At 51.3% G+C, this 27,677-nt stretch overlaps 12 protein-coding genes across 12 annotated transcripts; 5 read left to right on the top strand and 7 right to left on the bottom strand.

Moving 5' to 3' along the window:
* Positions 1-761: 761 nt before the first annotated feature.
* On the top strand, positions 762-1,968 carry SETTUDRAFT_95249 (uncharacterized protein; the record flags this gene model as incomplete). The annotated part of the gene is made up of 3 exons (XM_008030999.1): positions 762-1,296; positions 1,346-1,767; positions 1,819-1,968. Coding segments are annotated over 3 exons (1,107 nt in total), but the record flags the coding sequence as incomplete, so codon positions are not given.
* A 292-nt stretch (positions 1,969-2,260) lies between these two features.
* SETTUDRAFT_120292 (uncharacterized protein) lies at positions 2,261-3,479 on the bottom strand. Its single transcript, XM_008030998.1, has 2 exons — positions 3,407-3,479; positions 2,261-3,325 (listed from the first exon to the last, which is right to left on the bottom strand). Exons 1-2 carry the CDS (start codon positions 3,417-3,419, stop codon positions 2,532-2,534), a joined length of 807 nt encoding a protein of 268 aa, XP_008029189.1. The 5' UTR covers positions 3,420-3,479; the 3' UTR covers positions 2,261-2,531.
* A 173-nt stretch (positions 3,480-3,652) lies between these two features.
* SETTUDRAFT_180615 (uncharacterized protein) lies at positions 3,653-4,536 on the bottom strand (the record flags this gene model as incomplete). Its single annotated transcript, XM_008030997.1, has 1 exon — positions 3,653-4,536. Exon 1 carries the CDS (start codon positions 4,409-4,411, stop codon positions 3,653-3,655), a length of 759 nt encoding a protein of 252 aa, XP_008029188.1. The 5' UTR covers positions 4,412-4,536.
* Positions 4,537-4,566: 30 nt separating this feature from the next.
* On the bottom strand, positions 4,567-5,589 carry SETTUDRAFT_94000 (uncharacterized protein; the record flags this gene model as incomplete). The annotated part of the gene is made up of 1 exon (XM_008030996.1): positions 4,567-5,589. One exon carries the CDS (start codon positions 5,587-5,589, stop codon positions 4,567-4,569), a length of 1,023 nt encoding a protein of 340 aa, XP_008029187.1.
* Positions 5,590-6,315: 726 nt separating this feature from the next.
* SETTUDRAFT_33775 (uncharacterized protein) lies at positions 6,316-8,128 on the bottom strand (the record flags this gene model as incomplete). The annotated part of the gene is made up of 3 exons (XM_008030638.1): positions 6,316-7,455; positions 7,513-7,949; positions 8,002-8,128. The coding sequence occupies 3 exons, from the start codon at positions 8,126-8,128 to the stop codon at positions 6,316-6,318; spliced, it is 1,704 nt and encodes a 567-aa protein (XP_008028829.1).
* Positions 8,129-8,716: 588 nt separating this feature from the next.
* SETTUDRAFT_22181 (carbohydrate esterase family 4 protein) lies at positions 8,717-9,866 on the bottom strand (the record flags this gene model as incomplete). Its single annotated transcript, XM_008030552.1, has 4 exons — positions 8,717-9,018; positions 9,070-9,279; positions 9,329-9,766; positions 9,821-9,866. 4 exons carry the CDS (start codon positions 9,864-9,866, stop codon positions 8,717-8,719), a joined length of 996 nt encoding a protein of 331 aa, XP_008028743.1.
* A 549-nt stretch (positions 9,867-10,415) lies between these two features.
* SETTUDRAFT_94220 (uncharacterized protein) lies at positions 10,416-12,073 on the top strand (the record flags this gene model as incomplete). Its single annotated transcript, XM_008030995.1, has 2 exons — positions 10,416-10,584; positions 10,638-12,073. 2 exons carry the CDS (start codon positions 10,416-10,418, stop codon positions 12,071-12,073), a joined length of 1,605 nt encoding a protein of 534 aa, XP_008029186.1.
* A 168-nt stretch (positions 12,074-12,241) lies between these two features.
* Positions 12,242-13,999, bottom strand: SETTUDRAFT_95263 (uncharacterized protein; the record flags this gene model as incomplete). Its single annotated transcript, XM_008030994.1, has 3 exons — positions 12,242-13,032; positions 13,098-13,669; positions 13,734-13,999. The coding sequence occupies 3 exons, from the start codon at positions 13,997-13,999 to the stop codon at positions 12,242-12,244; spliced, it is 1,629 nt and encodes a 542-aa protein (XP_008029185.1).
* A 589-nt stretch (positions 14,000-14,588) lies between these two features.
* On the bottom strand, positions 14,589-19,713 carry SETTUDRAFT_140075 (uncharacterized protein). Its single transcript, XM_008030993.1, has 2 exons — positions 19,240-19,713; positions 14,589-19,188 (listed from the first exon to the last, which is right to left on the bottom strand). Exons 1-2 carry the CDS (start codon positions 19,636-19,638, stop codon positions 15,046-15,048), a joined length of 4,542 nt encoding a protein of 1,513 aa, XP_008029184.1. The 5' UTR covers positions 19,639-19,713; the 3' UTR covers positions 14,589-15,045.
* A 506-nt stretch (positions 19,714-20,219) lies between these two features.
* SETTUDRAFT_156002 (uncharacterized protein) lies at positions 20,220-23,437 on the top strand (the record flags this gene model as incomplete). The annotated part of the gene is made up of 2 exons (XM_008030992.1): positions 20,220-20,246; positions 20,300-23,437. 2 exons carry the CDS (start codon positions 20,220-20,222, stop codon positions 23,435-23,437), a joined length of 3,165 nt encoding a protein of 1,054 aa, XP_008029183.1.
* Positions 23,438-24,208: 771 nt separating this feature from the next.
* On the top strand, positions 24,209-25,100 carry SETTUDRAFT_140072 (uncharacterized protein; the record flags this gene model as incomplete). The annotated part of the gene is made up of 1 exon (XM_008030991.1): positions 24,209-25,100. The coding sequence occupies one exon, from the start codon at positions 24,209-24,211 to the stop codon at positions 25,052-25,054; it is 846 nt and encodes a 281-aa protein (XP_008029182.1). The 3' UTR covers positions 25,055-25,100.
* Positions 25,101-26,090: 990 nt separating this feature from the next.
* SETTUDRAFT_164842 (uncharacterized protein) lies at positions 26,091-27,542 on the top strand. Its single transcript, XM_008030990.1, has 3 exons — positions 26,091-26,200; positions 26,255-27,183; positions 27,250-27,542. Exons 1-2 carry the CDS (start codon positions 26,129-26,131, stop codon positions 27,176-27,178), a joined length of 996 nt encoding a protein of 331 aa, XP_008029181.1. The 5' UTR covers positions 26,091-26,128; the 3' UTR covers positions 27,179-27,183; positions 27,250-27,542.
* Positions 27,543-27,677: the final 135 nt, after the last annotated feature.

The raw sequence follows: 27,677 nt of genomic DNA, 5'->3' as shown, positions 1-27,677 counted from the left end.
GCCCTCGCGTACGGGCTTTTGTAAACAGTTAAGCTCAATTCTATTCTCTCCACCGCTGGCCGCAATGGAGCGTTCCCGATACGCAGACACGCCGATCAGATCAAAGGAACCGCCGTCGCAAGGTTCGTTGAATGCGCCTCTACGGGGTCCGTCCAGTGCTCTTCCTTCTATGACATCTGGTACTTCTGCACTGCAGAATGCGCACAACAACCTTGCAACTCAGCCCGTCGCAAGCACAGGAAAATCCAAAGTCAAAAAGAGTGCTGTCAAGATTGTGGGGCCTGTTGGACATGTGCCTGTCGCTCCTGCCAAGCCCATGGCCGCCACACCTCCTGTACCATCTTCCTTGATCGTTCCACCAGTCAACATAGAGTCCAGGGTCGCTGAAGGGTAGGTACTGCCTTGGCCAGAAAGATCTCTGCTAACCTTTTCTCGATAGACCCCTCGTCGCTTCAGCAGTCTCTACTCCGAAGACAACTTCATCACAGAAGGAGAACGTCCAATCCACCCAAGACCCTGGATCGCTAGAGGCACTTTTTGCTCGCTTGACCAGTAAGAGCTCGACAATCCCTATTCGACCATCGATAAGCACATCTGGATCAGGCCCTGAAAAGAGCAAAATTTCACTTGAAAGTCAATGGGATGCTCCCAAAGTTGACCGGCCCGATGCAACAGAGCCTACAAAGGTGACAGCCCATCATGCCACTCTCGGCGAAAGCGCGTCGACAAAATTCTCTCAGAGTGGAAAGCAATCCTTGCCTGACAGGCCAGTGGAACTCGAAAACGAGTATATGCGTAAAGCTAGCGCATATATCGATGCTCTTCCAGATACCAAGCTCGGCACGGCGCGTCTCATTGGAGTTGTCTCAAAGAAGCTGCATGGCGCCTATGCTCGAGATATGAAGATGCAACAAGAAAGCGTCGAAGCCATCAAGGCACGGTTTGCATTCGCCATTGTCACCTATCTCAACAAGGTGTTGGCCAAAGGCCCAAAGAAATGCACGACGGATTTTATCAAGCAGATACTGCACGATGTCCAAGGCGACTTTCTCAAACTATGCGCAAAACTTGTGGAAGAGAAGTACGTCTCACTAGAAAAGCTGGATGACGTTGCTGGTCTGGCAAAAGTCATGCTGGATATTTTCCCCAAGAGAGAGCTTGGCCATGACACAGTTACTGGAGGCATGCCAAAGACAGAGCCACCAAACTATCCAACTATTCAAGAGAAAACTGCAGAGTCCAAGGTCGCAAGTGATAGCGCCGGATCATGGCCATCGCAGGACAAACGGGAGACTTGTGAGTCAACAGCACTGCATACTAGCCCAATCCGAGGCTAATAAGAAAGTTGCCGCTCATCGTACGTGCATACTTAAAGGTGTCACGGCTGTCACTAGTATCAACCAACTGCAAGCTCTAGTCTGGGGCGGCAGGCTCGAGTCGATTTCCGGGCCGGAGTCTGGCTCGTCCAATGCTCTCGTCAAGTTTCTGACAGCCGATGCATGCGAGCGATACCACAGGGATACCGCGAACGGCATCACGATCAAGGCTGATATGAAAAACGCCGTGGTGTTTGTCGAGCTGACGGAAGGCCCAAACTCTACAAACGACGTCATCCAGCGCTGTATCGAGGGAGGTGTCAGCCGTTGTGTCCGAGCTATTGGAAAAGTAGAGTGCAATGACACGCAGCTCATGGCACTTGCTCAGGGAAAGGATCAAGCCAAGAAGCGCGAGGTGGATCGCATCAAGCGTGGCAAGAATGTGCGCGGTGTAAGTTTCCCTTGATGTCTGGATTGAAAAATGCTAACACTATCCCTGTAGCACGAATATGTGGAATTCCGCTTCGCGAATATCTACAACGCCCTCAGTTTCCGACGCGAGCTCATGGATGACGATGACTGGGAACACTGCAACATTGGCTATGCGCCTGATCCGTGTGAGGTTGCGGCGGGTCTACACTACGAGGACTAATCATGGGACTTTGAAGGTTAGTCTCGGGTGTTGTTGCCATCACTCATGGCACGTTGGCTGTCACAACTTGTTTGATGATGGTCAGACGATGGTGGTGTTTTCCCCCCACGCACCAGCTCTTTATGGCAGTGTAATTGAAATTTTCCAGGCCGCTATGGTTGCAAACAAGATATTCTCGGTTGCCTGACTCGGGCGAAGAGATTGGAAGACGGGCCTTGTTTCATACAGCACCTCAGTATATGTATCAAGGACAAATACATGCCTGAATTCAATGCATGATAGGTAGCAGATGGCTGAACAGGAATCTAATTGATTAAACGGGATCTACATGTCCCTAGACAGCCGTCAAAAGCGCAAAACAAAGACACGTGCCCTTTTGCTACTAATACACTCCGAGATGGCCAAAAGCGCCATAAGCACTCGCTCCCCGACCGCAGAGCCTATGGGGCAATAAAAAAAAGAGAAGACACCGTGAAGGCGAATACACCCGTATACCATCCAACGCCTTTGCTACCGCATGTCGTGTTTCCTTATCAATACTCTTCGCAGCGCGTGGAATCGTCCTACCGGTTCACGGCCGTGAAGCTCGCATCCGTCATCTCTGTGTCGCCATTCTGCGGTGGGGCAGCAGCCTCGGATGTAGCCGCTGGAGGCTGTTGAGCTGCGCCCGAGTGTGCGCGTCGCCGGCCTTCATCTCCGTCGTTGCTCGCCGGCGCGGGACGCTGTTCGTCGTATGCCGGGTCGAAGAAGGGGCGCTGTGCCTGAGCCTGCGGTTGGGCTTGTTGCTGGGGCTGCAGTGTCGGCAGAGCCTGCAGTGAAGGAAGTGCAGGCGCAGGCGCACCATTGGCGGCGCTGCTGGGGGGACTCGCGGCTGTTGCAGCGCTGCCGCTGCCGGCGTTGCTGAAGTAATTGCTCTGTGGCCGTCCGGGATCAGGCGTACTCTGCGCACTGCTCAGGGCATTCATCCCCTGCGACACCTGGCTCATCGCTCCTAACCTGCCCTCCAGCCTCTCGCCCTCTCCGCCCGTAGCACTGTTAGCGCCGCCAAGGGGCGGACTCCCCTTTCTGTTGTGGCTCCGCTTGCTCCGCAGTGGCTTGTCTGTCGGTGTGGGCGGCGGGCTGCTACTCCGGTCGCTGTCATCAACATTGTACTCCATGTGCTTGTTTAGTTGGTCGAGCAGGAATGCGCGCTCGAGGCGCATCTTTTGGATCCCGCGGTTCAGACGGGTTATCCGCAGGCGCGTGCCATCGTTGTTGTCTTCGATATCCGTTATCCGGCGGCGCAGATCGATGCATTTGCGGTAGTATGCGGTTTCGACGGATGGCGGCAGGTCCTTGGAGGCTATTGCGCGGGATGCTGGGGGGGGCGCTGGCGGTTAGTAAACGGGCGTTGCGTAGACGCGCTGGGAGGGAGAGCGCGCAAACGAGCATTCCTTACGAGGCTGCGGCATCTTTGCGCTTGTTTTTGTTTTTTTCCGTATGCGATTTTTCTAAAGCTGAGCGGCGGCCGCCAATGGGTGAGGTGGTTGCGGCGGGTGATTTGATCAATCTGGGGATACGGAGTTGTTGGGTTGGGGCAAGAGGGTTTGGAACGCGATCATGGAGCTCGCACCTCTGTGGGGCCGACGTTGTTCCGAATAGCCTCACCTCACCTCACCTAACCTGACCTCTAACGCTGCTCCTTCTACGCATCAGCCATCTCAACATCGCCATCTTTGTCAATTGGGATAGTCAGAAAATCCAATGACTGTGCCGCTTCACGCCGAAAATTTCGAAAATCATCCGCAAAATCGCGGTCAAGGCCAGACATTCCATCGAAGCCAAAATATAGGCCTTTCTCCACTGCCTTGCTAAACAAAAACTCCTGGTCTGCACTATCTTTAATGTGCTTGGCTTGCTTGGATACACGAGCGGAATCCCTATAGGCGCCAATTTTTGTTTGGATCATACACTCAAGTGGTGCGACTGAAGCGGATGTCAAATACTGTGGGTACTCTTCGCCTGGGAATTCATCCAGGTGAGCTCGAGGATGCGGAATAACGTCGACGTTGAAATTTTTGCTTCCGATCTTGACATATGTCGATTTCAAAGCTGATTTTCCGAATTTCTCATTCTCCAGCAACTTCTTCTTCGTTGACTGAACGGCTCCTCCTGGCACAAGTATATCGAAATCCGATGTCTCTCGAAACTTCATGCCCATTGCCCAAAGTGCGCCGGCACCAATGATGCGATAAATCGGAGGCTCATTTTCTGGAGACAAGGCAAAACCGATGGTGTCTAGGCCGCGTTGCATTTCCTCTTCAGACATTGGCGATTTCTCAATAACTTCCACAGCGGCTACACGACGGGGAGCAGGCGGAGGAGGAGCCGCGTTACCCTCGCTACAGCTGTGACAATTTCCTCCGCCACGAAGAAACGGTATCGATTCGTTTGTGTTCGACATTTCGCTGCCAGTGGAACAAGGTTAGCTCACGTTGAAGAGAACACAGAATCACGAACGTAATCTCTATCTCATTACTAAGGTGCAGAGCTAGAGTGTTGTTTCCTAATTGGAAGTTCTAGTCACTTCCTTCCTATTTCCTATCTTTCTTATTCCTACTATGAACTTTTCCGCTTTAATCCCCTAAAACATTGTACCCTCTTGCTTACTCGATGCAGAATTGAAACTTTGGGCTTATCTACATTTATCGTTGGACCAGCCTTGTCTACTGGTATCTCAGCTTCAGCATTCTTCGTTTGTATCTGCTCCTCTTCACTCCTTCTCTTCTCAACCACTTCCCATCCCTCCTTTCCCGCCTCCACCACCTTCACTTTTATTCCTGGTTTCTTCCTTCCTGCCCCGAGTCCTGCGTACCCTCTCTGGTTCGCAACAACAAGCTTCCCAGTCGCTTCGTCACGGAAACAGCAGCTGTAATGCATGTGCCCGAAAGCCCAGAGCTTCACCATCGGGGACAGCCAACACGACTCTCCGGACAAATCCGTAACAAAATTGCTCGACACTGAACTTCCCTCATGCCTTGGATCGTTGGCTCTCGGATCCACTGTCGGACTGTAATGCGTCGCAATTACGATTTGACGATGGGGCTCATGTTCCTCGATTGTAGATACTTGAGAATTTAACCATGCAAGATCTTTTTGGTGTTCCTCTCGATGCTGATCTAGGGACCACTGCTGAATACCACGTTCACTGTTTAGATCCGTCGAGCGAGACGCAATGTCCGATTCTTGGTCTTGCTGCACGGCAGACCATAACGTACAGCCTAGGATTGTGATGGTTTCGTTGAGATCGTAGCGATTGCGACACAGAAACTTGAAGCGACCGCCGAAATCATTTTTAGCCTCCATTTCAAAGTCGCGCAGGAGTTTGTGTGCGTGCTCGTATGTTGTTCGATAGGGTTCGTGGTTCCCCAGTACGTAGAATATAGAGCATCCTCTATTTTGTTCGAGGATACGGCGTAGGAATTGGAAGAGCCCTGCGTCTACGACGAGGCCGATATCGCCAAGCAGTAACAAATTATCGGCTTGGACACTGAAACGGAAGGAAGCGTATTGTGGCGCTGTGAGTGGCGTCTCGAGATGGAGATCAGAAACGATCTGGAACTGGGGCGTGAAGAAAGCCATTTTCCGTGTTGGAGTGCGTGAGAGGTTTGGAGAGTGGGTGCTTGGGGGCAAGGCTGGGTGATTTACATGTGGAATCGTTGGACTCAAGACCGACAACTACGGTTCAGTACCTTAACCGAAGCAATAAGATATGACAAACCCTGCAGACTCTACACGTCAAAGGGTTAATCTGCTCGAGATCATTGGAAGCGCACTTTCTGTACACATGACAGAGTACCCTTTTCAGGGCAAGTTCATCTGCTGACCTTGTTACAGACGTTGACCAGAGGACTCACATTACTAATACCTACCATATGATTTTACGAGACTAGAGTGTCTGTAGCTTCTGATAGCTGTAGGAAATTTCCAAAGAGTCCCTTATGTGTCTCAACAGCAACTCCTCTAGTTTGCTCAGTCCTAAATGCGGTACTAGAGTAAGTGCAGTATTGACTGAGCTGCAAGCGCTTTCGATGAAACTTGATTATTTGTCTGCAGTGCTAACATGTCATGCCAAGACTCGCTAATTACCCTAGTGCTGTCTCGCTTCGTCTGGGTAGCATCCTATAGCATCCTATTCAACGTACTAACTTGCATGTCTAATGATGACGATTCGACTCTGAAGACCAACTGTAGCTGAAACCCCCAGCACTAGAAAAACACGGTCGAACAAGGTCTCAATAAGATCAAAGTGCATTTTCTACGAAGACTTCCTCCTTACGAGTATAGAATACATGTCGTTGGACTGATTTACGCTTTGCTGTCCTTCCCATCAGCCACATAACGGTGGCTCTCAAGCTCTTCACCTTCTAGCACCCCAGTAATTGTACCAACGTTTTCATGATCGAAGAAGCCCTCGTTTCTGGCCATCTCTTCGAACGCAAGCTCCTTCTCATAGCTGGATGGCAGCAGACGTACAGGCCAGATTGAACAAAGGACGTAATACACCAAACCGCCCATACACAGCGATAGCAGAAATCCAAGCTTGTACATATTCTTGCTAGCTGGAGCAACAGAATCAGGGTCCAAGGAACCGGCCACACCGTGAACAGTAAACGCAACTCCAGCAATCCACGCAGCGAGCATGCGCAAGTTCCAGCCTTTGTAGTACGAATAGGGACTGTCTGGCGTTGAGACGTACAGCGACGGGACATGAAAATTACCCCTTCTGATGATCCAGTAATCGGTAATCATGCATGCGCAGATCGGCATGAGAAAAACGGTATAAGAGCCCAAGAAGGTGAGAAACGAGGTGGCAGACGCGATAATCTTCCAGGGAACGAGCAGGGGTGCTAGTAACGCACAAAGTACTTGGCCACGCACGATGGTGAGCCAACGTGGGAAGATGCCTGTGAGATCTGCACCGACAGGGAGCGAGTTGCTGCCCGCGTTTGTGACGAGTACAGCCAGCATCATGCCAAAGGACGCAAAAACCATTCCAGCTCGCGCTCCTGCCGTCCAGTATTGGTCTAAGATGGCGCCATAGAGATCCCACACGTTCCAGTAACTCTTCCCTAAGACTTGGGTGGCTGCTGCTGTCGTTGCAGTACTGAGGAACATGACCAGTACTTTGCTAATCAGGATTCCGATTCCCTGGCTCCAGGTTACGTCGCTGTACGAGTGGCCATAGCGTGAAATGTCCGGCTGATTTATGAGAACAGGGGCAAGAGCACCCATTACAGAGTTGATAGCCTGTATCATAGGCCAGATCAGATCGGATCCCGATAGACGGATTTGCTTTGTCGTGTAAGAAAATTCCCCTATTTGGCCCCCGTTGGCAGAAATCATCCACCCGAGAACGCCGAAGAGCGAGATCGTGGTATACACGGCTTTGACGACGAAGAGATGACGGAGCATTGTAGGATGAATGAACATGACCGGCATTTGGACCTGACAAAGGTTAGCAAGTCAACGCCTAATGTGAGGGGGATGATCGGATATGCGTACCAGCCAGAACAAGAAGAAGCTCAACAAGTCCCTAGACGTTATGCCCGCTCTCTCAGGGAGGTGGTTGGGAATGTTATTGTACCCATTTCCGAAGATACCTCGCATAAATACAGTCGTAATTCTGCCCCCATAGTATGTCTGCGTTGCGAAATAGATGATGGCAACAATGGCTCGCACGAGAATGTAGAGACTGGCACCACGCACACCCGCGGCTGCGCGAACATAGACGGGAAAGCCGATAAAGTACTTGACTGCACCGCGGCTGTTGAGTACTACCAGAATAGTGAGAATCAGGGAACCGATTACGGCGGCAATCATCCCGTGCCACCAGAGCAAGCCGATTGATACAAGCGAGGCACCGAGGTTATAAGATGATGGACTGAAAGTCATGGTTAGGTAATAGGCAAAGTAGTGCTGCCATTTCCATTTTCTGTCCACTGCAGAAATTCAGTCTGACTTCTCATTGCAATCAAGGTCGAAACAGCTTACCCGGGGGACTTGGGAGAAGATCTTTATTGTAACGAACTTCTCCATGATCATTTGTGGTCTCCAGCGTTTCTCCGAACGAATCTGGGGAACTGAATGCAGCTTTGCATTTTTCCAAGAAACGAGACATTACAGAATATCAATGTTGGTTTGGACACGCTCGACGTAGCTGTGCCCATTCTTTATTTTGGATAATAGCAGCCCCGATATAAGCACGTTTGTCCTTCATTTTTGGCGGCCCGTGCAACAAGCCGCCACCAGACGGTAAGTCGCCAAGGCAGCATATTGCTCACATATCGAGACTCGGTGGTCTTGGAAAGATGGATGCAAGAGCAAGTTGGACGATAAGATGATAACGCGATAAGATGTCGGCACAAAAGAAGCCGAAACCGATAGCGGGATGGAGAGAACTAGTACTGGTATTTGAACTAGTCCTATTATGCCTTAGTACGGCGCCAAAAGCAAAGCGCGACGTAGTGGAGATGCGGTAACATTTAGCACCATCACACTAACGCCCTGCGACGTGTCGGGAGTACTCACTCATGTTTCATAACATCCAACCTGTTTCTGTGTCAACACTAGAAGCCGCTATCACTTCAGTCATGGTATCACGCCTTTCCAGCTTAGTTCTAGTCGCCAACGCAAAGCGGAGGATTACTCCATGCCGCGGCGTACGAAACACCTGTTATTTGCTACCTAAGGTCCGAGAAATGGCCTTTCATACTGCCGGAGCCTCACCAGTCTTCGAGCCTGGCTTGTACGGGAACATCTTGCGGTAGTGTTTGGCAATGTCCCTTCGAGTCGCAACCCAAACACGTTCTTTCTGAGAAATGTACTTCATGAAGTTGCGCAGGCTTTCCGATCTTCCTGGCTTCCCGGCTATCCTCGAATGCAGGGGTATGGTCATCATCTTTCCGCCTTCTCGGTATAAGCAGTCAAAAGTGTCTTTCAGATACTGCTCGTACACTGCACCGGCTGAACTGACGAAACCTGGAAGCATGTGAAACTTTCCATCATTGCCTCGAATGATATTAGTCTAGTCTCGTAAATTTCAGAGTGGCTTTTGCTTACAGTCGTAGTTGTATGGCAGCATCAACAAGCCTTCTTTCTCGGAATCAGGGAGGTCTTTCTCCCATGGGAGATCGATCCAGTATGGGGAATCTTCATTGTACACTTCTGAAGTGTACAGCATCTTGTGGCCCATCTCCTTCCACATAATGGGCAGTAGACTGGCAGTGTTCGGTGTGCCTCTTCCAAAGTACGCTCCTACAGGAAACTCGCCTGTACTATTGTTAGTTCAATGTTATACCATAACATCGGGGAGTGATACCAGTGGCTGCCTCAAGAGCCTTGCACGTCTTCTTGATATAGGCTTTATCATCTTCTAATGAGTAATCCCAGATATCAAGCCATCTATATCCATGAGCACCGATTTCATGGCCGTCTCTGACGCAGGCTTTTGCAAATGAAGGATTTCTCTCCATGGCTACAGCGATAGCCCAGAGAGTCATGTTCCAGCCAAACTCTTTCATCAGTCGGAAAATGCGCCAGGCTCCGCACCGACTTCCATACTCGTAGTCCTGCTCGCCGTTCAGGTGTCGCTGCTCTCTTCCGCCTCCCGATGGTCCCTTTTCCCAGAGATAAGGCTCACTGGTACCGTCGCCATCCATGGGGTTTCGCTCTCCACCTTCTTCGTAATTCAGTACAAATGACACTGCTATCCGAGCTCCATTTGGCCATTGCGCATCGTGGCCTTCTTCTCCAAAGCCTGTGTTGAACTGTTAGCGCTAGATTGTACTGCTTCTGTTCCAGGATTTCATACCTTCAAAATCTCGAGGCAACTGCAAGGATTCCTCAACGTGAACCATGGCTGATGTAATTAAAGGTATCTTGTCGCAATGAATAAGTCTAATAGAGCATCCAGCACGAAGCCTTATCGCTTCAACATATGACCTGGGAGAATGTTTCTGAGAGGATTCATGGAATGCTTGCTTGTTGGAAGCTAGGAACTTTTTTGAGATCACTGATCCGGGATTGCACTATCTCCATGATCAAGCACTTCCTACGACCGATTTAATCAAGGCCATTATCCTACAAACAGAAGGTGCTAGTTCATGGTAGCTATTATTCGAGCATCGGAAGTAATGATCCCGATAATCGGCGAGGCCGCCCACCAACCCCGCCTGGCTTTTCTGCTTCCCTTCCAAACATTACCAGCGCTCTTTTTTGAAAGCCGAAACACGGCCGTCCTACGAATTGGCTGCGTCTATCAACACTGTATTGGTCTAGATGTGCCTAGCTTACACCAGGAATGCTAAAACAAACATGTCACATTACCAACGTGCCAACTCAATTTCCTTGTGGAATAATCTTGTTACAGCAGCTACAAAGTACAAAAGTCAAATACGCCAGAGATAATGTCGGTATTTTCCTTGGATGCAAGCCATGGCAACCCTGTCACAAGGGAGACCGTAGACACTCTTTGCGCTCAACTGGGGGTAACTATAGAGGAAAAAGAGAAGGAAGACTACCGATGTCTCCTTGCGGTATTTCACGATGCAAGCGAGCAACTTATGGCTATGGATGGTAAGTTTCCCTCATTCCTAATGCACCGAGAAACATGAACTAAACCAGTACAGACTACGTCCCACATGTTGATGAAGAACGCTTTCCAAGAGAAAACATACATTTTCCAGAAAGATCAGAGAATTCGCATGGGGCCTGGGCGTGGAAGTGCAGCATTATTGACAAACAGGCCGACGGTCAAGGCAAGCTGCACGGCAAGACTTTTGCCTTGAAAGACAACATAGCCGTCAAGGGCGTGCCCATGCTACTCGGTACCAACTTCATCAAGGATTACATACCAGATGTCGATGCGACCGTCACATCTCGCATCCTAGAGAGTGGTGGCCGAATCCTTGGCAAGGCTGTGTGTGAAAACTTGTGTCACTCGGCTACAAGTCATTCCTCTGGCACTGGCATAGTCGAGAGTCCGTTCGCGAGAGGCTACAGCGCAGGCGGAAGTTCCAGCGGATCAGGAGTTCTCGTTGCATTGGGAGAAGTTGACGGAGCCATTGGTGCAGACCAAGGAGGCAGCATTCGCGTTCCAGCGGCCAACTGTGGAATTGTAGGCCTAAAACCCACATTCGGACTGATTCCGTATACCGGCTGTGGCAGCAATGAGCCAACAAATGACCACATTGGTCCCATGACACGTACTGTACTCGACAATGCCGTTCTGCTTGAAGCTATTGCAGGAACCGACAACATCGATGATCGATCATTTGCAGCGCCGCATCCCTCGAAAATTCCACTCTATAGCTCCATCGCCACGCTGCCCGTGGAAAAGCCACTGCAGGGCAAAAGGTTTGCAATCATAACCGAGTCCCTCTCCACACCCGCCATGGATCCACGCGTCGTTGCAACCTTCCGCACAGCCGTATCAAAATACAATTTGCTCGGCGCAACCATCAGCGAAGTCTCCATCCCCCTCCACTCCAAAGGTGCCGCAATCTGGACGGGGATCTCCAAAGTCGGTGGTTTTCTATCAAAAACAAGCGGTGCGTTTGGGCGCCGCAGCCACCAAATGCTCAGTCTGAACGCGCTGTTCCACCCCATGAGCCAGCAGAACTGGGACGAAGCGTATTCCTCGACCAAGAATATCTATCTCAACGGCCTGTATGCCACGCAGAATTTTCCACATCTACTTGCCAAAGCAACGAATTTATCGCGCCAGCTGCGCGATGCTTATGATGCTGCGTTGCAGGAATACGATGTCTTGCTTACGCCTACCCTGCCGTATGTGGCGACGAGTCATCCGGCTGCGGATGCGAGTCCGCTGGAGCAGATTAAGAAGCAGATTGGACTTACGGCAAACACGGCGCCGTTCAATCAGAGTGGGCACCCTGTGCTCGCGCTGCCGATTGGCATGTTGGAGGTGCAGGAGGGGCCCGGCGTCAATGATGGAGTCAAGCTGCCCGTCAGCATGCAGATTGTGGGGAAATGGTGGGGAGAAATGGAAGTGCTCAAAGCAGCGTATGCGTGGGAGCAGGCGTCGAATTGGAGAGAGTTGTGAAGATAGAGAGAGAAACGGGTATGTATCTAGGTATTTGAAAGAAAAAATAGTAGTCAAGACCCACCACAGAAACGTGGCTAAAATGTAATGTACAGCGTATACAATGCTAATGTATGCTTATCATCTCGTGCTTCACGAGAAACTCCAATGCATCAACAAAGCATTTTATCACTTGCCACCGTGCATCTCCCCTTCTCCAACAACCGTATCCTCTTCTAAATCCAGCCTCTGCCTCAACTCCAAGGCGCCCGCGTTCTCGTCTGGCCGCTGCAACCCCCTATCCTTGATAAATATGCACCCCACCAAACACAGCGCCATAAACGGCACATTCATCACAAACACGGTGCGACTCGCCACCGCATACGCATGCAAAATCTGCCTCTCCTGATGCTGGTCCAGTGTCTCGAACCGCGGCACGTCATACGAGCTGAGAGCCAGGGGGCGAAACTCAACGGGCATAGCTCTATGCAGCGAGTTCTGGAGTGCGGCGGCGGAGATGGCCAGGCCAACGGCGCCGCCAAGACTGCGTATGAAATTGCGGTTGGAAATGACGATTGCGCGGTGTGCTTTTGAGCAGTGTGCTTGGAGTGCAATGAGGACGGGTTGGAAGACGGCGCCGATGCCGATGCCCTGGACGCCGAGAATCAGCGCCATGGCATAGAGCGGTGTGTCGAGGGAGAAGAGGCAGGTTAGGCCTACGCCGAGGGTCCAGAGGAAGAGGCCCAGCCAGATGACTTCGCCGTAGCGCTCGCGCCGCGAAATGTACTGGCCTGAGGCGATGGAGGAGAGCGTTTGTGAGGCCGTGATGGGGAGCATGAGGGCGGCGGTGGTGAGAGGGGAGAGGCGTCGCGCGTTTTGGAAAAACAGGGGGAGATAGTAGGTTTGTGAGTAGGCTACGATGCCGAAGAGGAAGTTTTGCAGGAGCATGACGGAGACGGGACCGGATTTGAAAAGAGATACTGGGTTGGTGGAGTTAGTTGGAGCCGTTGGGGCCAAACTGGGGTATGGATGTTGGGAGACTTACGAGGCATCATGGGCAGTACTGCAACGCGATGTTCGATGTAGATGAACGCTATGAGGCAGCATGCCCCGAGAGTCAGCATGGAGATGACCATTGGGGAGTCCCACTCAAAGTAGTCGCCACCTCCTGCGACCGGGACAAGTGTGAGTATCAGTGCTGCACTCCCGAAGAATATACCCCCATAGTCAATCCTCTTCAGCACAGTCTTCATATCCGCCCTGGGCTGGTCTTTCGGCGTCGGCAACACAAGCAGACACAGTCCGCCACAGGCAGCTGCAATGGGACTCAGGAGCCAGAAGAAGCCTCTCCAGGTACTCTTCTGAACAAACGTACCGGCGATGAAGGGGCCAGACATATTGCCTAGTCCCACGCAAGCGCCAATCATGCCCTGCCATTTCCCGCGTTCTTTCAGCGTAACCACGTCGGATACAATCATCGCCGAGAGCGAAACTATTCCTCCATTCGCCACTCCGGAGAGACCTCGGAAAACGTAGAGCATATCGGCATTGCGAGACAGGCCGCAGAGGAGGTCCGAGACTGCTAAGAGTGCTAGGGCAGATAGGAGAACCGACTTCCTGCCTGGAGACTGTCGGTTAGCTATGTTTCCTTTCACTCTACATGTCAAAAGGGACTCGACACATACCAAACAGGTCGCTCATTCTCCCATAAAGCACGTGGAAGATTGTGGTCGCAATCAGCGCGCTCGTACCAGCCCAGCTGATTGTGTCTTCGGCATCGAGCTCGCGTCCGATTGTCGAAAGCGCCACGCCGATTCCGGTCTGGTCTATGAAACAAACTATATGAGATATGGCCAGGGTCGAAAGGACAATAAGGAGTTGTCTGCGCGGCAACAGGTTCGTCTGTTGCATTACGTCGGCTTCAGCGGCGGTTTTACGTGCTGCCATCCTAGACGAGATGACCAGCTTCGAATGCAATTTCATCTTGGGTATGGTGGAGAGGGAGCTCACGGAACCTTGGCCACAGGATGATGTTATCGAAAGACGTTGCAGACCTTGAAGGGTTCTGTCGTTTACGGGAATGCCGTCCGGTTTTGCGCATCCTCGTGATGAACTGTAGTGCAAGAAAAGGGGTTGCCGTAATGGCAACACGCCTGCGGTGTGTTGGTTTATAATCAAGAGAAAAATTCGGAAAGACATTTTCGGTGGTAACGCCAGCGTTGAGCCTGTGCCATGGCTGAAATTAATTGTAGGGCCATGGTACGGCAGCAGAGGCTGTGGATCTTTTTCTTCGGCTGCCATTGGACATGGTTCTCAAACGATGGTTCAGAACTCTAGGACTCATTACCTATGAGGTGATAGAAGGGTCCACGACCAGACTGTTCCAGGGAAACCGGTATCTACGCCAAGCACCCGGCATTGGATCGCATGGTTTCCAAACACCCATTGCATATCACGCCGAATAGTCTCCCGGATGCAGGTGGCACAGAGTCTTTCAGGCGTCTCCCACGATCAATGTACCGGTGTCCGAGGGACTAACGCAAAAACCATATATAAAACGCTATCCTACACTGACCTCCTCGCACCACCAGTTCGCCGCCTTGGTAGCATATGTAATAAAAAATTTCTCATGACATGGTATGAACGAACCCAGACCACCTGCTCACTTTTTCCTTTTGCCACATCAACTTTGCTACCTGGACAACTGGCAAATCGTACGTGCAACAAGAATAACTAAACACTTGCATGGTATAGTGAACCCATACTCCGTTCTCAGTGGATGCCCGGCTAATACAAGAGCACCTATTTCCGAGAACGCCCAGCTAAACAAAGTCCCAAACTACCTCTTCTCCTCAGATGAATATGCTGGATTGACACAGCTATGGTATCTTGCAACAAAGTGAAACAAACGCCGATCTCAAGACGCGATTTTGCGTCGGGCATGAGAAGTCGTAGCCATGGCCGAGACTAAACGACATGGGTGTATCTGCATCTTAGCCACGAGCGCGACCACTGCGCCGGACCATGGTAGTGCCGTTGGTAGTGGGACTTGACGTCACCGCCGCCTCGGTGCCATTTGCCTTCGCTCTTGTCGCTCTGGCTTTGGCTGCACTCTTTGCAGACTTGGGTGGTGTAGCTTCTTTGACCGGCTCGGCAGCCTTGCGCTTTTGGACAGGCGAAGACTTTGCGCCGTTTGTCTTGTTCGCAGCCTTGCCTCTTGCTGATTTCCTGGTCGGCGCAGGTTCAGGCTCCGCCTCTGAAGAAGGCTCCGGGTTTGAGAGTTCGGATGCTTCAGCAGTTTCTTTCTCAGCTGATGCCTCCGCATCAACCATCTCCACATCCTGCTCAGGGGCGGGGCTCGACCTATCTTCAGCCTCGTCGTCAGAAGCATCAGCCTCATCTTCGTCGGCCTCTTCAGTGCCGGCTTCCTCTTCTTCTTGGTCACTCGATACTTCAACGTAGCTCTTGTGCACATTGCTCCGCCGGTCGCTCTTTCTCCGGGGCCCACTTGACGGAACGATGCCGCCATCAACATCGCTTACGTCATCATCATCACCAGTTCGCCTCTTCTTCTTGGGTGTCTTCACAGGCCGGTCTGCCTTGGCCTTCTTCTCTTTGATAGGCCTGTCCCCCTTGGCTTTCTTGCGTGACTTCTCGGCGCCTTCAGAAGCTTTCCGTTTCTTATTCCGGATGGTTTTGCGTACAAGCGGGTCAAGCTCATCGACCAAATCTTCTCCAATCCACGTTTTCATGGCAATTTCCTGCGCTCGCTCATGGCTCTCGAGAGGTCGGAAGATTCCCGATGGGAGTTTCATCTTTCCTGGATATAGCTGCATGGTCCAGTTGTTCTGCTCTTCCCATGAGCGGATCAGAGCTTGTGCCAAGTCAGACAAGACATAGAGGTTCTCATCAGCCTGCTGCGAGGGCGCAATGCCATCCGCAACCCCCTTGACGCGTTGAGCCACGTGGAAAATTAGGGGCAAGTTCTCCTCTGTTGCTACACACTTCAGATAATACAGTATGTACTCTGACATTAGCTTCAGCGTCTCATCGTCTCGATCGAAATCGGGATGGTGAGCGAGTAAACTCAAGAGGCGCGCAAACACTGATTCTAGCACGGTTTCTTTCCGTGCAGCAAAGGCAGCGCGGCGTGCACGAATCCAGGTCATGGTGCTGTTCTTGATATTCTTGTCCGGCTCGTGTGCCAGGAAGAAGAGAATTGTGTAAAAGCGAGGGGGAAGACGACCTTGACCAAGGTACTTCATCAACTTGTCAGCAAACCCTTTGCGCACCTGCGTGCAGGGATCGTGCGTCACAAGAGCCAGCTGAATGAAGTCTGCAGAGGTCAAGAAGGGGTCGAGTCGCTTATGGCAAGAAAGCTTGAGCAACGAATTTGCTGCCAGAAGCCGTTGGCGCGACTTATGTGCGGCCGGGGTGTTATCCTCAGTCGAACCTTCGCCATTGTTCTTGACATAGCGATTCAATAATGTGTAGGTATCCTGAACAGCTTCCTTGGAGGTTGCCTCCGCAGGCAAAGAGCGTAGCCGATTGACAAGGATTTTGATAGCCCAAGATCGTCCTTGGATATCGTTGTCAGGGATTTCAATCCATTCAGTGTCAGCGTCAGCGTCAGTGGCGTGTGGTTTTTGCAAGACCTCTTGGATGGCCACTTCAATCACAGCATCCATGTCGTCTTCACAATCCGACTGTGCCAATAAGACTAGTTGACTGAGCGCAGCAAGCTTTGTGAGCCAGTGGGCACCACCATATTCGAACCCGTTGATGCTCTTTGAGAGGATTTCCCTTGCGTGCATTTCCTTTTTGTCGTCGCTGTTCATGATGATGGTGATTGCATGCTTGGCTGCTTGTGGAGGTGTACCATAGAATGCAAAGTTCAAGAAACTCTGGACTAATTTCCGGCTGTCCTTGCCGTTCATTGGAATGTCAGTGGGAAACTTCTTTGCAAATGCAGCACAAGCCTTGAGGTCATCCACTGCGCCGGGTGGATTGGGCTTGGTTGCCGTGGGCGCTTCGCTCTCGAGTGTCTTGCACAAATCCTTGACGTGCGTGGAAAAGACCTTGGGGTGCTTTGTGGAGATCTCCTTGAGAAGCTCATGGGCAGTAGCACCCAGGCCCTTGTTGTCGGTGCGAGTGAATTCGATGACCGCTGGAACATGACTCTTGTTGTAACACAACAAGCTGACACGATACAGCAGTGGGGTCAAGGTATCAAGCAGAGAAGCACCTGGTCCATCCTCGATCCTCTTCCTAAGCTCCTTAATAGATCTGTAGACCTTGCGGTAGTCGCTCGCCGGATCCATGCAAAAGCGCATGAGGGCGTAGGCACGGCGGTCGTGAGCTTTGGCAAACTTCCATAGATCGTCCCTAACCTTAGTTGGATCGGGGAGTGTCTTCGCGTAGTAAGTGATGAGACCTTCGAGATTGGTTGTGACATCCTTTCCGCTCTTGTCAGTGACGCCGCCGTTGTATTCTTCACAGAGTTTGAGGAAATGCTCCATGTATTTGGCACCAGGACCTTGATTTCCTTGTTTGGCAAAAAAGACCTTTTTGGCCTTTTCTCCCAACCCGTTTACAAGGACGAGTTGCCTCTCAGTGCGGATCTTGTCTAGGTCTGCTTCTGTATAAGTCTGTTCGCTAGCTGCTTGGCTGTCTTTGACGACCTGCGAGTTTCCAGCAGGTGCCGCCTTGGCTTTCATAGGAGGATATGCCAGAGGAAGCAGCGATTCGTACAGTGCCAAGTCGACCTGAACGTTAATTTCAAGGTCGTTTACGTAGCAGGCTTCGAGAATACGCGATGGAATCGGCCCCAGAAGTGACTTGACGATCTCGTCGCCTTCGGCAATAGCGCCTTCAGCCACTCCCCATATCCTACCGAGAAGCCTCATAGACTCGGAATGAATGACGTTCTTCTTGTCTTTGACGCGGTCAGCGAGATTAGAGAGAATAGATCCAGGTTCTGCCATGCCGCCATTGCTGCCAAGCTTGCGAACGATGTCGTTGAACTCAAAGTGCGCGACTGCTTTGACCGCTGCTAGTCGAACCTTCTCATCGCTGTCAATCAAGCATTCGGCGAAATACTTGAGCAACTTCTGTTCTTCTTCCGGGTCAAGGCCAATACCACCCGCTGATGTCATCAATATGCGACCGATACCGGTAGTCCAAGAAGCACGAATGACAGCCGATTTGTCGTTCTTGCGCTGCAGGAATGAATGGTATGCGACAGGATACTGCGTAGGGAAGGAGTTGATGGAAACAGGGGTGGTGAGATAATCAAAGGGTCGTGTAGACTCGGTTCGCGACAAACTCTGTGATGGGTATGCTACTGGATCCAGGTCGGGTAGAGGGGGAGGGCCAGCAGCGCCAATACCCGAGATCATGTCGCCGAAGGTCTCGGTCGCAAGCTGACGAAGCTGCACGCTCTCCGTGGCGAGCTCGTCTTGCAAGCGTGGAATAATCTCCTGTAGGACACCGGGGCAGCACTTCCACAGCTCGCGCAGCAGGCGGTGTGCTTTGTGTGCCTCGTTCAAGTCCTCTTCTGAAGGTCCCTTTGGGAGGTCATCATCGCCGTCGTCCTTGGCATGACTTTTGTACGTTGTTCCCAAGTTGGTGAAGTCGACTATGACTGAGCTAAAGTATGTGCCAATCAGACGAGCCATCTTCTCTGGAAACGAATTGCAGACATTCTTGGCCATGTTGTATGCAGGCGGCGCTTCTTTACGGCGCAGCGTAGACTGCTTTGCGTCAACTTGGACGTTCTTCTTGCCCTTGGAGGTGCCGAGTGTGATGGGGTCAGCCCAGAGGAACTGGGCGACTATGACGTCGACGACATCGTGTGGGACTGATGGGGCTTCGTCTATTATGGTGGAGAGCACTTCGGTCATGTTGTGCTCGATGTTCTTGCTCAGGTCCTCGCCCTTGGATGGGCCGGCCAGCACATCGAAGCAGGTGGTGAAGAGGGCAGAGGTGAGCTTGTCGGAGCCCGGAATCTCGTTGATGAGGAGGATACTCTTCCATTCAGCAAGCGAGCGTAGTATGTACATGTGCTGGCTGTTGTAGGGGTGTGAGGGGTCGGCGAGGAGGGGGAGAAGCTTGTGAATGATGACGGAGAAGATTTCCTGGGGCATCTATGAGTATGTCTGAACACTGTCATGGCTTGTCTGGCATACCTTGAGCTTGGAGGCAGGATAGGGCGCATCTGGCGCAAACAGCTTGAGCATGTCGACGATGGAGCACACGGCCCACGCGCGCACGCCATTGTCCTTGTGCTGGAGGAGGCTCTGGTGAGCAAGGGACTCGGCGACGGGCATAAGAGACTCGCGATGCGCCTCTTCCTGGTCGACGGTGCGCAGTTCGTCGTGCAGCGCCTTGAGTCGCGTCAACAGGTCGCTGACGCCCATCTGCTTGCCTGGGCGGCCGACGAGCGGCTGGTTGAACCGGAGCTTCTTGAGGCCATGCTGCTGCTGCTGCTCCTCTTCTTCCTGCTCTTGCTCCAGCTCCTGGTCCTTTTCCCCCTCTTGGACAGCTTCAGTCGCAGCGGCCGCGCTACGCCGACTGCGAGGTGCCATGTCGCGTGGCTGCGCGTGCAATGCGGAGTGCGGACAATGATTCTACAGCTTCCGGTGCAAAGGTAATTGGGCGCGTGGACAGGGAGAAGAAACAGCCCGAGACGCCGGCGGTGGGGGAGTTGGCTGGCGACGCGGTGATGGCGGTGGTGGTGATGATGTAGCGTGACAAGGTCGAGGGCACCATGGGCCTGGCGACTTTCTGAGCAGTGACGCGCTAGCCAGCTGGTACGCGACACATGCTCCCACCCGCCCGCACTGCCGCCGCCGCCGCCCTCATGCTTATTGCCTACCTGACCCGCTATCCACCATCTTCACCCCGCATCGGCGCCATGCCAGCTCGACATCAATCCTTGCCCGCGATACGCACCACGGCTGCATCCCCGAGGCGCCTTGCAGTCTTCGCCGCTGTCTAGAAGTGCTTGGGTTGGAAATTTCGCCTCTGCGCTCGCCATCTCCAAGCCATCTCTAAGCCATCTCAACCACCAACAGAGGCCAAGACATACTCTCCACGTGCGTCTCCATCCTGCTGCATATACGGCCGCCATTTCCTTCTTCTTCTGCTTCACGCATAGCGAGCCGCAATGGAGAGGCCCCAAATCTTCCAGCGGGTACGCAGAGTCGTCACTTTATGTATGCTGTGCCCACGCTAATCCTATTTCAGCTCAAGCAGCCATGCATCCGCCTCTTACAAGCCACTACCACTCTCTCACAGACCCCAGACTCTCGAAAACAGCTGATAGACGCCCTCTCTGATCTGCTGGCTACGCTTCGCCCTCTGTCCAGCCAGCCCGGTGTGCTAGATGCAAAACTCATCGAATACGTCTTCGTTCCGATTTCTCACGTGCTGCGAATCTCCCGCCAAGTGCCAGTCCGCGCACTTGAAGTTTGCCTCGAGTGCATTTCAGCCCTGCTATGTGCTGGTTGGGGTGGTGGCCTAGAGCCTGCTCTGTCAGGCCAACTACTTATCCTCTTTACCTTCCTCGCCAAACCCTCCTCTGCCGAAAATGGCATCTCGGCCACCTCAGAAGAGCTTCAATCCCTGGCGCTCAAGTGCATCTCGGAGTTGATGACAGAAGTGTGCCGAACGAAAAAGGGCCAAGAAGCCATCACGGCAACTCCAAATATCCCCACCTTGGGAGAGGCAGTTTTAGTCATGCTAGAGAGCCTAGCAGATAGCAAGTCTAATAACGTAAAGCTCCAGGCCATCAGTGCAACAAAGTCGACCATCAACGCCATAGGAGATGAAGATGCTCTCGCAAGCTTTCTCCCTAGGATAATATCATCCTTGACTAAGATTTTGACACCAAGTAGCAGCAACCGACCAGGCTTTCGCGTCGTAGAGCAAGGGCTGGATATATTTACGCTACTCCTAGGCCGCCTCCTGAGCGATGCAAAGGTTAAAGACCTGCCCGAGGTAACTCCCACTGAAGGTTCTGAAACTAGTCTCAAGGTGTTACGGTCGACTTCATGGCTGCAAGCGACTTCTTCGCAGATCAAAATCGCACTCGCCAATGTCTTCAAATTGCGAGATCACGATAAGCCAGAAGTCCGAAAAGCCCTGCTAAGGTTGTGCTTGTGCATCATACAAGATTGCCGCACTTCGCTCGCTCTCTGCATAGGCATGGCTACCGAGACCATCATCAGTCTTGCCGGTCACGAGGGCTCTAGTGGGAAGATTGAGAACGAGCTCAAGAGCATACTGTTCGTAGACCAGAGTCTGTCTGATCTACTACGCGAAAGCCTACATGGCTGGATACTGGCATTGCCACGATTAATGCAGTCCAAGGACGATCAGAGTCGCCGTCGAATCATAAATCAGATATCAGTGTCGTTCCGCCTGTTTGAGCAAGACCCAATCATTCTGGATGAGCGGTTGGCTGATAGTCTACGTGACGGTGTTTCGACCGTCTTCTCTGATGCGAGAGGTATGGAAGAAGTTGAAGAGAATACATACAATGCAATCACCGATCGGACTTTGGTGCTAAGCTCAACCAAATCACTATCCTTCTCGCCCATCAGCCTGCAACTGAAAGGTCAGGATAACATGATGGCAGAATTCAGGCTTCTGGTTCAAGAAGTTTCGAAATCCAACTCAGCCTTGGCGGTCGTTCAGGCACTCACCGGCTCCATTGATCTGGGTCCAACCGAAATGCGCCTGGCTAGTTTGTGGTTATCAGTCAACCTTTTAAGGGAGGTCACGACAACCAACCCATCCATTGACGATTTCATGGATCTCGGAACCCCGAATCCTAGGGAAGAACTTTTGGACGACTTATACTCGCAGTCTCTTTCATTACTGAATCAGCGTGAAATGGCTACAGAGACGCCGTGGCACTTCTTCGCCTTGGCTCTCGAGACGGTAGCCTTGCAAGCGAAGCGTTACAGGACTGAATTTCGACCAGAGTTGAGCGAGGTCCTGTACCCTATACTCCACCATCTTGGGAGTGCCAATACCGCCCTGCGTGAGCACGCTTTGACCTGTTTGAACATTGTTGCAGATGCGTGTGGTTATGCCAATGCAGGAGATCTTGTCGTTGAAAATGTTGACTATATTGTCAACGCCGTTGGGTTGAAGCTTGCCTACGGAGATGTTTCACCCCAAGCCCCCCAGGTCTTGCTCATGATGATGCGACTATGCGGCCCGCCTCTCTTGCCATATCTGGACGATCTTGTTGACAGCATATTCGACGCGCTGGAAAGATATCATGGATACCCTAAGCTTGCTGAACTATTGTTTTCGGTCCTAAAGGGCATGGCAGAAGAAGGTGCCAAGACATCTCAACTTGCAATTACAATAGATGACAAGAAGGAGCACACTCGTAGCCAAAGAACAGGGCCCACGATGAAGGATGTCATGGAAAAGCTGGAAAAGCTCGAGGCTGATGCACGACGCCGAGATGAGGAGGAAAAGAAAGCTCCGAAAGAGGCATTCCCTCGAAGCCCCTGGAAAGAAGAAAAGTCAGAGAATGCCGAGGGCAGTCCCAACGAAGAGGATGAACAAGCACCGTCGCAGAGTGAGGAACCCCCACCTCCGGCTCCTCGTACCTTTACCGTTCTTCTCAAAATCTCCGAATTGACGCAACACTACCTGACAACCACTTCTCCGGCACTGCGCAACTCTTTACTATCCCTTCTCCGAACTACTATTCCTGCGTTGGCCAAGCATGAAAACTCGTTCCTACCGCTTATCAACACTCTCTGGCCTGTGCTGCTGCCTCGACTACATGACCCGGAGGCATATGTAGTAACAAACGCTCTGGATACCATGGCGTTAATGTGCGAGTATGCAGGCGATTTCATGAGGACAAGAATTGAAGATGCATGGGATATTATAGCAAGAGTGCACAAACGCACAAAGACAAGGGATAATTCCAGTAAACCCAATGACAGAAGCGCAGCAATGCTTTCTACGGTCAGAATGGAGGCAGGTATGAAGAAGCTTTCAATGGACCCTCAGTCTACTACCGACCTGTCGCGCCCAGAGCTATATGTCGATGCGCCCACACGCATGATCTGGAACAGCCTTGTCAACTTGTTATGCGCCATCGCCAAACACGTCACTGTCCGGGCCGAGCGTTTCGAAGACATGCTCGATATACTGGACCCTGTTTTGACACTCGTTCACGTCCGCGAGGCGCTGGACCATAGCAATGCTGATGCTGTTTGGTTACGACTTTACAAGAAGAGCCGACAAGCAGGTATCAAACAACACAGCACCAGTGGTGCGGTGGCGCAGACACAGAGAATGCTTGCGAAAGTGCCTATCGGGAAACCACATTGGCACTTTGTACAGATTTAGAGGCACTTTTCTTCAACTTACGAAGCTATCAGATTCCAGTATCAGTATGTAATAGATGGAAACGCTAGCTCGATAGCTGTGATGGTGCACAAGCTCGCGCCCTATCATGTATATGTCAGGTACGAGAATACACGCGATCATTCCCAGTTGGATCTAGTCTGGGTATTTGACTCATTGTCCTGTGGTCATGAAATGGCATATTGTTAGTTTCTATAGCAAATACAGAAAGTAGTAGAGTAGAAGCGCTGCTATTGAGACCTATACCTATCTTCGATTATTCACCTATGCCTTCTGGATCCCGCAAGTATATACCAAGCATCCAATCCACAGCTGCATTATGCCAGATGCAAAAGAAACACGCACTTACATAGAAAGTGACGACTAGGCGATAGGCGGCGCCGCATACCAAAAACGGGAACAAGCAGCGCCCTTCGGCCTTGGCAGAATCCAGATTGCGTCAACCGCATGGTGGCACTTGGCTGGGTGCGTATCCGACAGCCTCGCTTACGAGGTACGCGGGGATTAACGTCGCAGGCATCTAACGGGTATGTAAATAGCCTGGCATCCGCCCATGGCACCGTCATTTATCTCAATCGTCTCGTTTTGATTTTGCCACTCGTTCCACGATACACCTACCCAGCTATCTTTTCAAATCCCAATCTGTCGCGATCACTGTTCCAGCGTGTCTTTAGTGTACGTCCAAGGTTTTCTTTGATCCTTCCAATGAGATGATATAAGTAATACCAATTGACTGACGCTGTATTCCAGACAATGGCCGAAGCAACGCAGCTCGTCTATCAACGAGATGGAGAGCGGCTACTTCACAGTGCCAAAGTCATTTCCATTGTCCCAGTCTCTGAACTCGCAATGCCAGACAAAGACCTCATAAAGGATGCACCGGAAATCGAGCACGCTATCATCACCGACTCCACCATCTTCCACGTACAGGGCGGCGGCCAGCCCTCAGACACCGGAATCATGGCTCCCTCCTCTTCCTCTGATGGTGATGACGCAGCCGCCAAAGATAAGCCGTCATTTCAAGTGAAATCAGTCCGCCACCCAGCCCAAGGCCACCAAGTCCTGCATTTCGGACACTTCATTCCCCCCGGCGGAGCCAGTGCCCCATTTCCATCAGGCACCTCTCTGCAACAACACGTCGACGCCGAGAAGCGCAACCTGCATTCGCGTCTGCACTCAGCGGGCCACATTCTGAGTCTAGCAATCTACGCACTCTGCGCCTCCGGCGAGCTTCCTCCGCTCAAAGAATCAAAAGCCTCGCACTACCCAGACTCCGCGTCCGTCAGCTTCCACGGCACACTCGAGGCCAAGCACAAAGACGCTATCCAAGCCAAAACAGACGAGTTTGTCAAGTCGGCGCGCCCCATCCGCATTCACTGGTGGCCCATGGACGAGCTGCTGGAAAAGTGCCATGGCACTACCGATGGGTTCGCGTTGCCTGACGGCGAGACTATGGGCAGAGTGGTCGAGATGGAGGGGCTCGGGAGTTATCCTTGTGGTGGCACCCATGTCAGCGATTGTAGTCTTGTGGGCAGGATTGAGGTCAAGAAGATTTCGAGGTCAAAGGGTACAACCAAGGTGTCTTATAGGGTTGCGTAGGAATCCCTGAGATGTGCTTCTGTTGTGTGGAGTGAGAGAGAGTTACATGGGGAACCAGTGGTGGGCTGTTGGGATTGAGCGCTTTCATGCTTGTTGTTCTTCTTAAGTGCCTTGTGGCTGCTGAGTGTGGCAGTGAAGCAATCCAGGGCTTAGTGTAGAAAGGTATACAGCCGTGCGTGTGGTATAGACGTGAGTTAGAAATAAATCATAAAGCATCATCTTTTCTTCATCATATTTTTCAAAGCGAACTCTTCATATTCATTAGTATCAGCCTTGCACATACACATACACATGTGGCAGACAGTCAATCCTTTTTGTTAGCACCTACCCAGCAGGCACACTGACCACGACTACTATCTACATTCTATCTTTATCAACATATGATAGATAACTGCATTATTCAATCCTGCTAAGCTAATTTTGACTTGCCATCCTGCATAAAAAAATCGATTGCTTAATCCAATAATGGTGCGCGATGATCGCCAAGCATTTCAGCTCCTTCAGCTTCCCATAATGTGGCGCTAGCTAGCCAAATGCTGTCGTGCCCATGTTTTACTTCAGCTGATAAGGGTGTCTAGGCGTCGCATTTCGCATACATATCTAGTCATGGGAACATTGTGTAAGTTTGGTAGCGACTTAAAGTGCCGTCGGGTAGCCTGATATCTCCATGCTGCTAATTTTCTCCCTTTGAGTTGCGACTTGAAGCTTTGTTTGTTTGTTACATCTCTAGATCTGCTACGAGACGGACTCCTAGCGTCACTGCATTGATACTCTCAAGCATCCGATATGAATGATTCATCGTTCGACTTTGATCGGCTTGGCCCGTTGAAGTGGAATAACACCAACTGCACCCAAAATATAAAAATATGGCACTACCTTGAGTATGAACGAACCAGGGACCCCAAGCATGCTCTCGAATATGATTCCTCTGAAGAAATATATGGTTACATTATGCAGGGTTTCAAGGATCTCGTGCAGCCGTATACGACGGAACAACCGCCTAATACTCAAGCATTCTGGAACTGGGTCAGTAAATGGAGAAGCACCTTCAAATATAGGATCTGGTGGTTCAGCATGGAAAACTGTAGCTCACAAATGTGTAAAGCTTTTGGCTGGGATGGCAGCCCGGACTTGGTGGGAGTAGGGGTAAGATGTTCATCCGAGAACGTGACATGGAAACAAGCATTCTAACAAACACAGATGCTGGCTACCTACACCATACAAGCAATCCTAGTTACCCTTTATCTGTTCGCAATCCTTGGAGTTCGTCTCGACAAACTACCACCACAGGTACAGAGCTCGCGCATACTCTCCCGGACATTACATTCCGTACAGCACTCGACGGCTGAGTTTCTCTCGGCGTCCTCAGTATTTTCCCTTTCTATACTTATTGCCTCTATTATTTCGATTTCCTACTACGAAGAACTTCGCCCCATGACCTGGATTCTTGCACTGATTATATCTTTGAATTCCGTCTTCCCAGTCGCCATACTACACATATCTACATCAACGATGCTTCGGAGATCCAAGGGGAGGGTTTTCATGTGGTTTATCATAGACATCCTGCTTATTGGCTTGACCGTACGAAGCTCAATACTCTTTGCAGAATTCTCGGCATACGACGCATGGATAGAATACGAAACAAATCCATGCGCAAGAATTTCACTCCATGGAATCGCAGTTTTCTCACATATAATCGCTGGCTTCTTGTGTCTTGGTATTACTGGATATATTGTCGATTTCATGGTTTCTGTAATTCGGAATCGACCGGCGATGATGGTGCGGCTTCCTGATATAGCTCAGTGGGGAGTAGTCGGTGTGTGTATATGCACCATGTGGGGTTTCCTCGGTTGGCTTCTCAACTTGGCAATCAAGATACAATCTCGCGCCGGAGACAATAACAAGGACAGCGAATGGACTTTCGGACAGGTGTTGTCGCTCGCGACATGGGTACCCTTCGTAGTAGAGTTTGCTTATATCTGGTGGGAAGACCCATTGCAGGCGCTGCATGGGCGACTGATGGCACCATATGAGGTTGTTGTATCATCAAGGGAACAGAGTCTGTTAGAGATGCGACCCTCAGGCGGAGACGAAGCAAGAGGCCGTTTCCAGAGACTGGAGTAAATCCTGTATCAATAATCGATTTTTTTAGTGGTTTATCTTTCATAGTTAGCTTGTTCACAAGGTGCTAACCTGTATCTCTTTATACCGCTTCCTACCGCAGCAGCAGTGGCACCTTCCTACGGCAAAGGTAAGTTTCTGCTTCTTCAGGATGACATGTCCCGCCTCTTGTGAAAAATTTGCTTTGGATGAAAGCATCTTAACCCCATCTCAACAGGACTCCACGGGATATCTGTTCTTGAACAGAAGTTTTCTGTACTCCAGTAATGCCGACGGATCTCAAAGATATATGACGTCAGCTGCATCTGCTACTCTTATCCGAGACCTGCGTTGAACCCGCTGGTGCCACAGACCGCAGCTGTGCGAGTTGAATAATGCGATATTTCCTGGATCCATGTCGTAAATTCGTGCATGTTGTGTAGTGTATGTGATGTGAGTACAAAGGAGGGGGAGACAGCCCGGGTCGCGGCGTTGGGCTGGCAAGCTTGGGCCAAGTAGACCA

Source organism: Exserohilum turcica (assembly GCF_000359705.1).
Source record: "Exserohilum turcica Et28A unplaced genomic scaffold SETTUscaffold_5, whole genome shotgun sequence".
NCBI lineage: Eukaryota > Fungi > Ascomycota > Dothideomycetes > Pleosporales > Pleosporaceae > Exserohilum > Exserohilum turcicum.
Note: the sequence above shows the minus strand (reverse complement) of the source record. Positions and strands in the feature narration are given on the sequence as shown.

Bases quoted from the DNA above. Each gene is read 5' to 3' on its own strand.
- SETTUDRAFT_140075 (XM_008030993.1), bottom strand. From the start codon at position 19,638: ATGGCACCTCGCAGTCGGCGTAGCGCGGCCGCTGCGACTGAAGCTGTC. The intron at 19,189-19,239 runs GTATGCCAGACA...TAGATGCCCCAG, and splicing joins ATCCTGCCTCCAAGCTCAAG to GAAATCTTCTCCGTCATCAT.
- SETTUDRAFT_164842 (XM_008030990.1), top strand. From the start codon at position 26,129: ATGGAAAACTGTAGCTCACAAATGTGTAAAGCTTTTGGCTGGGATGGC. The intron at 26,201-26,254 runs GTAAGATGTTCA...TAACAAACACAG, and splicing joins CGGACTTGGTGGGAGTAGGG to ATGCTGGCTACCTACACCAT.